This window comes from Garra rufa, chromosome 7, assembly GCF_049309525.1.
Source record: "Garra rufa chromosome 7, GarRuf1.0, whole genome shotgun sequence".
NCBI lineage: Eukaryota > Metazoa > Chordata > Actinopteri > Cypriniformes > Cyprinidae > Garra > Garra rufa.
In genome coordinates, this window is record NC_133367.1 from 26,641,831 (window position 1) to 26,652,625 (window position 10,795).

At 39.9% G+C, this 10,795-nt stretch overlaps 1 protein-coding gene across 1 annotated transcript; it reads left to right on the forward strand.

Moving 5' to 3' along the window:
• Positions 1–2,803: 2,803 nt before the first annotated feature.
• Positions 2,804–7,033, forward strand: gpr52 (G protein-coupled receptor 52). Its single transcript, XM_073844328.1, has one exon. The coding sequence runs from the start codon at positions 4,161–4,163 to the stop codon at positions 5,271–5,273; it is 1,113 nt and encodes a 370-aa protein (XP_073700429.1). The 5' UTR covers positions 2,804–4,160; the 3' UTR covers positions 5,274–7,033.
• The last annotated feature ends 3,762 nt before the right edge of the window (positions 7,034–10,795 follow it).

A 10,795-nucleotide genomic window follows, 5' to 3' on the forward strand; every position in this document is an offset into this window, starting at 1 on the left:
TCCCATGATTTACTCACCCTTAAGCCATCCTAGGTGTAAATGACTTTCTTCTTTCAGACGAATACAATCGGAGTTATATTAAAAAATATCCTGGCTTTTCCAGGCTCTATAATGGCAGTGAATGGCTGTTGAGATTTTAAAACCCAATAAAGTGCATCCATCCATCATAAAAAGTGCTCCACATGGCTCTGTAGGGTTAATAAAAGCCTTTTGCTGGAATGCCACTTATGTGAACACGCATAGAGATTATGTTTTAAAGTTTAAAGTTTTAAATATGGAAATATGTCTTAGACAAATGCATCAGTTTGCTTCAGAAGGCCATTATTAACCCCCCGGAGCTGTGTGGAGTACTTTTTATGATGAATTAATGCACTTTTTGGTCTTCAAAGTCTCAACACCCATTCACCGCCATTATAATGCTTGGAAGAGCCAGGACAATGTAAGAAAGTCATATACACCTAGGATGGCTTGAGGGTGAGTAAATCATAGGGAAATTTTCATTTTTGGGTAAACTATCCCTCTAATGATGGCATTTTTCTTAAAGCGCCACTATTTATGAATAATGCAATAGTTTAGATTTGGACATTTCATCTTTAGCAAATAATATTTTCCACAGTTTACAGTTTCAATTATGAAAAATGTAGACATTCACTTATTAATTGTGCACCGTAAGGCCAGGGCATTTATTAAAATTAAATTATGACGTAAATAGGGCCTAATCTGATTTCATCTTGTCTTTGAAAGCAGTGGATTTAGCAAAGCCCTGACTGTTGCCGTAAATAATGCCAAATCAAGTCCAGCTGTCATCCTGACCTGTACTTGTACTGCCAGTGCGGAGATGAGAGCCAGAGTGCCCTGCCTGTCCCTGTACAGAGTCACTTGGATCAAAAGCTCAGGCACCGACAGATGAAGAGGATTATGGTCATTGTTTTCTCCAGCCTTTTCTCTTCCTTTGTGATGAATCATTTATATAGGCCTCTGGCTGACACTGTTGTTCAGTAGTATCTCGTTCCACAAGTTATGGATCAATGTATTTTGTACATTTCTTCTACATGCGCCACAGTTTCCTGTAGAATTCTGTTTTTAATTTGGCCTAAAATCATGGCAAATAATAACCAGTACTTTTGGGGACATATTTTTTTTTTTTTTTTATTTGAAAAAAAAGAAGAGAAAATAGAGGGGGAAAAAACCTTGGTTGTAAATGTGTTACAACACATTTGTGTAATGTGTAACTACATATTAACGTTGTCAAATATTGGCAAACAGTCAGTATTTTGACCAATCTAAGGTCATTGTGACTTCATATCTCACAGTGTGACCTCAAACCCTAAATGTGACCCTGGAGCACAAAACAGTCTGGTGGCACGGGTATGTTTGTAGCAATAGCCAACAATACATTGTATGGGTCAAAATTATATATATTTTTTTATTTTATGCCAAAAATCATTAGGATATTTAGTAAAGATCATGTTTCATGGAGATATTTTGTGTATTTCCTCCTGTAAATATATCAAAACTTTGGACAACTTTAAAGGCAATTTTCTCAATATTTAGATTTTTTTTGCACCCAGATTTTCAAATACTTGCATCTCTGCCAAATTTTGTCCTATCCTAACAAACCATACATCAGTGGAAAGCTTACGTATTCAGATGATGTATAAGTTGATCTTTATGACTGGTTTTGGGTTCCAGGGTCACAAATGTGTTTTTTTTATATTGTTTTTATTATATTTGCTGTCAAAAGTATTAGTAGTAAGGTTTATTATCCATGTGCGAAAAATCGTGGTCCGGTTTTACAGTCCAGCTGTATACTCACGATCACTTCATCAAGCCCCTTTCATTATTCAGTGCGGACACTTCCCCACCCCTATGTACAGGCCCAAGCCAAAAAGTTCAGTTGCCCCCTGTTTTTGGCATCCCTATAAGCAATGGCAAGGTTGTGGGTTTTTGGTAGAGGGGTAGTCTTGCGGCACCTATTGAGTTGAAAGGGGATGCTAATGGATAGCTTTCTTAGGGAATTATAGAACTCCTTGAGTGAAGTCAGTAAGGACAAAGTTGCGTAAGTGTTGTCTGTTCATTGTCTTTTTTTTTCAGTCACACTGTCATCACATTCAGTTCAGGGCTGCAAGCTCACCACTCAGCTAAAATATGAAATTGTTTTGCCATGGGGCTTGAACATTCAGAAGCAGTGCAGCTGCGCAGGAAACATTGGCTGTCTTTCTCCTAATCCCTTTGTATTTTATGAGCTCCTCTAGTTGTAATTACGTCTAGCGAACTTGTCAGTAAAACTGGTGAAGATCTGCATTCGTGATTGTATTAGAGATGACTCCATTCCAGGGGAATGAAATCTTCTTAATTTGTTCCTGTTTGTTGCACCATGTCATCTGCTGTGAGGGAGGGTCCTGGCTAACTGAAATGCCTGGCAACTGTAACCAAGAGGCAGGCATTGCTGCGCTTGGGCACTGGTCTGTGTAAGTGACTTGAAGCAGGAAGGAAAACGAGAATGAACGGTAATAAAACAGGGAGACAACAAGGAGAGATGGAAGTCTTTGATTATTTTTGAATGGGGAAACATCTTCAGGGTGTGCAGGAAGAGGAGGATAATGAGAAAAGAGGGAGAACACTGGAGCGAAAGAGAGAGAGAGGGAACAGTGTGCTGGGAGGAGTTGTGTGAGAAAGAGGACCTCAGGTGCCGCCAAAAGGGGAGGGAGGAGAGTTAGAGAGCGAGCGAGAGCAGGAGAGAGAGGGGAAGGGAAGGAGGGAGCGAATGTGATCGAGAGGCACAGTGGAAGAGAGAGCGAGACTGTGAAGGGGGAGAGGAAACTGTAAGCCACTCGCAGCATCTCTGAGCACCAGCAGTGAGGGGCTGCTCTCTTTTCCTCTGCTCGTTTCTGATTCGGAATGGATATGTTCAAGTCTCCCCTTTTTTACTGGTCTCAATTTTAATTTCTTAATTGTGCACGCTCAGCGGGAATTGCCATCAAGCTGCTTTGGCTCACAGGTCGCCGAGGACTGACAAGGACAGGAGCGGTACGCAGATCTTCCTGTATTTTAAAGAAGACTTCACGGAATGTTTCACAAAAAACTTGGAGAAAAAGCAACAAGGTCTACCTCAGAACGCAAGAAGCTCATCATGTACAACTAATCAGATGCAGAGGCTGGCATGCCATGTGATGTGCAAAGCTTTGGACGGAGCGGTGGACTGAAACCAAGAACATGTGGAATTCAGACGGGATGTCCAGAGCATGCTGTCCTGATGCGATCTGAGGAGGCACCTTCATGTAACCAGCTCTATACCTCTTTCGCAAAAGACAGGTCTCTCTTTTTTTATGCACAGTGAAAGTTCATGAAAAGTAAATGGATTGGGAGCAAAGAAGACCGAAGCCGTCGCCGTAGCCCCCCCCCCCCCAGAACATGGTCTTGAAATTTTGATTAGTTCCGTTTTGCCTCACTCAGACTCCCGCAGGCTATGAGCGGCGCTCTGTGCAGCGATAGCTCTGGCAACTCTCATATGCTGCCCTGTGTTTGTCTAGAGTGTCTGTGTTTTGATTCGGACTATTGAAACCCAACAGGGATCGAGACAGTGGCCAAGAGAACCCTATTACAGAAGCAAAACATGGTGCATGTTATTGTTTGGTGACAAACCAGTATGAACTCTCAATTTTTGTATAAATAAGGTATGACCATGGAACATTTTTTTATATCCATTTTGTTACCTTTATTGGTTCGTCTACAATCCTACAGATTTTATCCTTGAGAGGACAGCATGAGGAATTGGTCAAGCTCACAGTGGACGCCAACCGGCCTTCAGCACAGATATGCAACCCTTTTGTAACTGTTTTTTTTCCCAGCAGCCTTAGTTTGGCTTGCAGAGGAAATATCTCTGTCTTGCAATTACCGAACTGTCCCTAAGCATGACTGATTCCGGAGGAGTGCAAGGCACCTTTTATTCTTCTCCTTGCGGACTGTATTGATTTTTGCCAATGCTCAATTCATTGAGATCCAGCCATGTGAAAGACCGAGGTAAAGGGGAAAAGACAGAAGATTGAGTTCTGCTGAAAGGGATTACTGAGAAAGCACGGACACGGGATCACATTGCAGGCCATCTGCATTGCGTTTAGGACAACAGAACCTTATCCAAGCGGACAAGGTTCGGGACAATGAACCGGTCAGAGTTGATCGAACCGGTCCCAACTACGAACAGCAGCCTTGGCGGTCACTTCAGTGTGTCCCTAAACCACTCCTGCCCTCTAGGCTGGGGGCAGAATAAGATTGTGGAAGCTTGCGTTTTGGAGACTGCGGTCATCGTCTTATTGACGGTGCTCATCATTGCTGGGAATTTAACCGTAATCTTTGTGTTTCATTGCGCCCCGTTGTTACATCACTACACTACCAGTTACTTCATCCAGACTATGGCCTACGCGGATTTGTTGGTGGGCCTTAGTTGCCTGGTTCCCACCCTTTCGCTACTCCATTACCCGGCTGGTGTCCAAGAACCACTCACCTGCCAGGTGTTCAGCTATGTCATCTCTGTACTCAAGAGTGTTTCGATGGCTTGTTTGGCTTGCATTAGCGTGGACCGCTATTTGGCCATTACCAAGCCCCTCTCCTACAACCAACTGGTAACACCCTGCCGCCTTCGCTGCTGCATCGTTCTCATATGGATCTACTCTTGTGTGGTGTTTCTCCCGTCTTTCTTCGGCTGGGGCAAGCCAGGGTATCATGGGGATATCTTTGAATGGTGTGCCCACTCTTGGCCCACGTCTGCACTCTTCACTGGCTTTGTTGTGTGCCTACTCTACGCCCCTGCCGCCCTAGTGGTCTGTTTCACCTACTTCCACATCTTCCGCATCTGCCAGCAGCATAACCGAGAGATCAGCGAGCGACGGGCACGCTTTCCCAGCCAGGAGATGGAAACTGCCGAAGGGGGAAACCACGCAGGCCACGGACCAGACCGGAGGTACGCAATGGTGCTCTTTCGAATCACCAGTGTTTTCTACATGCTTTGGCTTCCCTACATTTTCTATTTCCTACTGGAGAGCTCCCATGTACTGGACAGCCCTGCCCTCTCCTTTGTGACCACCTGGTTAGCAATTAGCAACAGCTTCTGCAACTGCGTCATTTATAGCCTGTCCAACAGTGTATTCCGGCTGGGGATGCGTAGACTCTCACAGACGCTCTGCTCGTCGTGCTCTTTCAGCCCCTGCACTCATGACGACAAGGACTTTGGAGAGCCAAAGCCAAGAAAGAGAGCCAACTCCTGCTCCATCTGAAGATCTCAAAGCTGTTAAATGTTGTGGCAATGGATTTGGGCCAGATTTTAGAACTAAAACATGGTTGTTTCTTATACAGAGTTTGAAAAAACTACCCACAGTGAAGAGGATGAAGTTGTCTAGTAGTCTACATTCCCTGTAAATATTAAGATGACACCTGCCTTGGTCCTGTATATACCACAGAATGGTCACCAACCACAACTTGTTTGACAACCTAGAGATATGCTGTTTTTAGAATGTTTGTGAGCAGAATATTTACAAGACAAAGCCAAGGGGTGGGTTCAAAGCTCTCGCTTGTGATAGCTCTTTCCAAATATAGAGCACACTTGCTATTTTTAGATACATTACCCATGTTGCTGGATTGGTTGTTTTGATGTTTGTCGAATTAGTTTTGTCGCAGCTGTAACTGTAAAAACAGTTGCTTTACAAAACAACGAGAGCTTAACTAGCTGATTTTGAAGGTCTTCTAGTGGCTATTATGGTACAGTGTGTCTCGAATCTTAAATCACAGGTAATTCACGTCAAAAGCGATGTAGCAAAGGACAAACAGCTTGGTCTGTATTTATTTTTTCAAAATCGTCGTTCTAGATCTGATCTTTTTGTAGGAAATCTTGAAATACCACATGCGCACAATATCAACAAATGCCTGTAATAGTTGTGGACTGTAGTTTAGATCCCCAGTGGTGTAAAGCCTTAGCTGTTTGTAATTAGACCTATTTGCCTGCAGTGACCCTTTGACAAACATGCAACACAGCATGTTTTATTTTCTAATTAATTTTTTTGCCAGATCAGCTTTAACTTAACTTGACGCTCATATTACCTTGAGCTGAGTTTTTTTTTTTACTCACTTTAATGTATGGATGTCCATTTTTTTTTGTCTAAAATCAACAAATTAAATTAATTGAGAGATGTTGCTTAAATTATTTTTATAGTTTTTTTCTTCTTTTTTAATGAGAGAGTTTGAAATTCAAATGCATGCAAATTTTACAAATATTTTTTACAAATCAAGTTGCATACACAAATTTGTTTTTCTCTTATTCTGTTTTAGTTTATACATTCCAATTCAAATGAATACATCCCAATTATTTTCCAAAGATTTACTGTTGTGTGACGTTATACTTCTTGTCATATTGATTTCTGCAATGAGTATTTTTATGTTATTATGCATCAGCCAATATTTTTGTAATTATACAGAGAATAAAATATATGGCTGCTTCATTTTTAATTATAATACGTGGGTATTTTTTGGGCAGGTTTAAACTCATTGCTTGAGTCTAGTATTGGTTAGTTTTTTTGTGCATATTTCAGTTTGTTTATGCCTGTAAACTTTATTTGCTGATGGATGTTACAGCCCTGTACATGCTGAACTTCGCAGCTCTGAAAATAAAAAAAATCACAATACAGCTAGGCTAGTTGATGTGCATTAGATAATGAATAAAATAAAATAAATTATAATAAGAATAGACTCACTTCTATCAAATTAAATAGTGAGGATAATCTTTTTAATTACTTAACAACTTAAAGAGTAAATTGATAATTTATTTATTTATTTTTCAATGTCCAATGGATATGAAACTGATAAAATAGCAGTATATTCCTGTATTCATTTTGGTGATGAACCTATGATGTCTCTGTCCATTTTTTTCTTGATTAGGAGAATAAAAATACAATATATATTTTTTTAGTTCTGAGATTTTTGGTTGTTTGTTTTTGTGAGAAACTTTGGTTTTGCTGTCGCTGGCAGTACAATAAATGTGAACTGTAAACGCTGGTTTATAACGAGTGCATCTTTTCCTGCAGTTAATCTGGATTTCACTTTAATGAATTGAAGTTTTATCACTTTCCATTCTCTTTCTAATGCTAATGCATAGCTTTTACAGTTTCAGCATGTGATCCTGATTCCTGCTCCATCTCAATGTGCGTCGACCGACTGTGTAATATTTCCGGATAGCTCCATAGAGTCCGGTCAGAGTTTAAGTTGCTCATGTCCTCTAAGGCTTCAGGGCAAACCGATCCCAGCGCAACGGCCCCAGACTGCACACGCAGCAGGGCTGGCACTCGACGGCTGCCTCTAAAAAGGTTACAGCTCCCTTCAGAAGGGAAATTATACATGTGCAGTTAGAGCGAGGGGGAAAATGAAGTGACCTTTTTGAAATCTAATGAGCACATCAAATGTTTCCATGATCATGGGAGGCTTTGGACCTTGGCACCAGCATGAATAAAACATGAGTGCTCTCAGCGGTCACTAACAGTACGTCTCATTCCGCTTGCTTACACTTGTTATTTGACCTTAAAATGCGTACAACATCCTTCTTGTATCTTTATCATTACTCAACCCAAATACCTTTTCCTCTTTGATTTGAAGTGGCTAAGTTCTCATTGAAAAACAGTGTCAGTCTTACTGTGGGAGATTTGAGAGCCTAGCCGATCTTAATGGCCATGTGGAACGATGTTTGGCCGGCACAGCTGCTCCAGGGCACTGCCCTTTGCCGACATTGAAGGTAATGCATGCCTCGTCACAGACGCTGACAAAAGAGGGCTTGTTTTTTGGCAAATGTATTAGTACAGGTTGTTTCAGGCCCTTTCGTAGCTCTATTTTTTGCCTGTCACAAAATAGCCGACTGTTGAAAGTTAATAATTGGCGTTTTTGTTCTGTCGCTTGCTTTCTGTTTTTTACTGTTACATTTCGTCACAAAGGTAATTTGCTATTTTGTAATGTTTGAGAATTGGTATTGTATATTAAATTCTAGCACATCGATTCCATAAAATTATTCTTCGCAAATAACCAATGTAATGACCAAAGTTCTAAGTCTCTACTATTTTTGTTTATATTTGATTTAGAATCGATTTGTTTCTGAATTTTAAATGGTTCTTTAAGTGGACCAGCTCAAAAAAGTCATTTGTTCGTGAAGCTAGTTGAGCTGTATGTTATTAAGATCATAGGAGTTATTTGAATCAATTGGACTTCACTGCCTGTGCTCAATATATTTGCATGCAGCCTGTGAAAAAGACACAATTTTTTTTCTCATTATATTCAAATTTAATCTATTAATTTTAAGAATTAACGTTAGGCCAAACTGTGCCCAAATGATACATTTTTAGAGTTTTTATGATTCATGAAGTGGACCGTAAAATCCGTTGCTTGTAAAATCAGACTACACTGGTTGAGCTGTATGCTCTCGTGCTTCAAAAATCATTAGTTTATGGGCCACTTGTTTGAATTAGACTACACTGCTCATGCTCAATGTGATTCAGAGCCAGCACCACCATTGAGTAAAAAATAGAATTTTAAGAATCAATGTGTTTTTGTTTTTTTTGAAAAAAAAAAAAAAAACTTCTTTTCGCATGCAGCCTTTGAGAAAAAGACACCATTCACCATTTTTATAAATACATACACGTATAAATTTTTTCCTACTTCTATTCAAATTGAGTTGAGCTGTATGTTTTTGATTCACTCACTCTTCAGAAAGAACAAGATCATAGGAGTCATTTGAATCAATTGGACTTCACTGCCTGTGCTCAATGTATTTGCATGCAGCCTGTGAGAAAGATTTTTTTCTCATTCTATTCAAATTGAGTCTATTAGTTTTAAGAATTAACAATAGGGCCCAAACTGTGCCCAGATGATACAGAGTTTTTATGATTCATGAAGTGTCATTTGTTTGTGAATCAGATTACACTTGTTGAACTGTATGTTTTTGATTCACTCATGCTTCCAAAAGAATCTGTTCATAGTGGAATTTGAATTGGGCTACACTACTCATGCTCAGTGTCATTGCATCCAGCCTGTGTGAAAGACAGTTCTTGGCAGTATTTTGTTCTACACACAACTTTTTTTTTTTTTTTAACTCATTCGACTAGATTTAGAGTTTACTCTAGATTTAGAGTAAAAGATTGAATTTTAAGAATCAAAATGTGTTTGTTTGTGAATCAGACTACAATGATCAAGCTGTATGTTTTTGATTCACTCAATCTTCAAAAAGAACAAAAATTCGAGTCATTTGAATGCTACACTGCCCATGCTCAATGTTTTTGCATGCAGCCTATAAGATAGACACAGTTCATGGCAGTGTTTTTTTCCAGTTGAATCTATTAATTTTTGGAATTAACAAAGTGATTTGTTTGTCAAATCAGACTAAACTTGGTTGAGTCGTATGTTTTCAATTCACATTCTTTAGAAAGAGGAAGATTTAGGAAGATCATAGGAGCCGTTTTAATCAATTGGACTACACTGCCCGTGCTCAATAATTTTTGAGTTCAGCCTGTGAGAAAGACACTGTTCGTGGCAGTGCTTTTTTTATTTACACTTTTTCTTGTTATATTCAAATCTATTCATTTTAAGAATTAACAATGATGATTCAAAAAGAATCAGTATATATGGGGGAATTGAATTGGACTACACTGCTCAGGCTCAATGTTTTTGCATACAGCCTGTGAAAAAGACACTGTTCTTGCTGGATTTTTATCTCATATTCAAATTGAGTAAAAGATGGAATTTTAAGAATCAATATGGTGATCGTTCCATTGATGTATCGTAATTAATTAGATCATAATATAATATTTTACGCCCTAGAATTGATGTGTAAGTTTATACCGATACACCTAATTGATATGGCAGGACCAAAGTTTTTTTTTTTTTTGGTGTGTGTTTTATGGCTCTCTCATTATGGCTCCTCTCTTTTCGAGACTCTTGCCGATGTAGCCAGCACAAGAAATCCTAATGTCAGCGAGAAGCTGGCGCAGGTTGAGCGCAGGTCCACATAGAGTATTTTTAGACCACACTCTGGTCATGCTTCTGTCATGCCCCTGACATTTTTTATTGCACTTTCAGAACAAGATTTGAGGTTAGGTGCTAAAAGTGAAATAGGCTTTATGCTCCTCTCATGCAAAATGTTAAGCGCATATAAAAAAAAACACTACACTGTTCCTTTTGTTAATTCCACTGTTACTTTAACAACTTTAAAAACACATCTATCACACTTGTTTGCTGTTGAGTCTTATATTAAGTGGCATTCACCTGTAAGAGCAAACAATTTCAGTGATTTCTCTTAATGCTGCTGCTTTTCTCATATACTTGAAGACATTTGTTCACCCTGCCAGTCTTTCATCCATATTCATGGACACAACCGAGCGGAGCTTACCGTCCAGGCCTGTGAATATTTATGAAAATCCTCTGCGTGCCGTATTATGAATTCTTTTTAATATTAATATGTGCCGCCACACAGCTTCAAGAGGTGTTCTCCTCCATCAAAAGGCTCTGAGTTGCACGACAGCGAGCGGGAGGAACACCTGCCCCTCTCGGCCGCTAATCAAAGGTGAAGCACTCACGCTCCTCGTCGGACACAATGCTAATCACCATTGTCTCTGTACGTAATGGCTGTTTATTAGGGCTTCTCTCTCTTTCACACTCACTAAGTGGGATACCGGTACTTGTGGTGTATAGTGAGAGTTTAAAAGGATGCCAAACCCACCTAGGCACTCGTCACGCCGTGATCCGTGGGTGGTGTTGGTTAGCAGTTAGA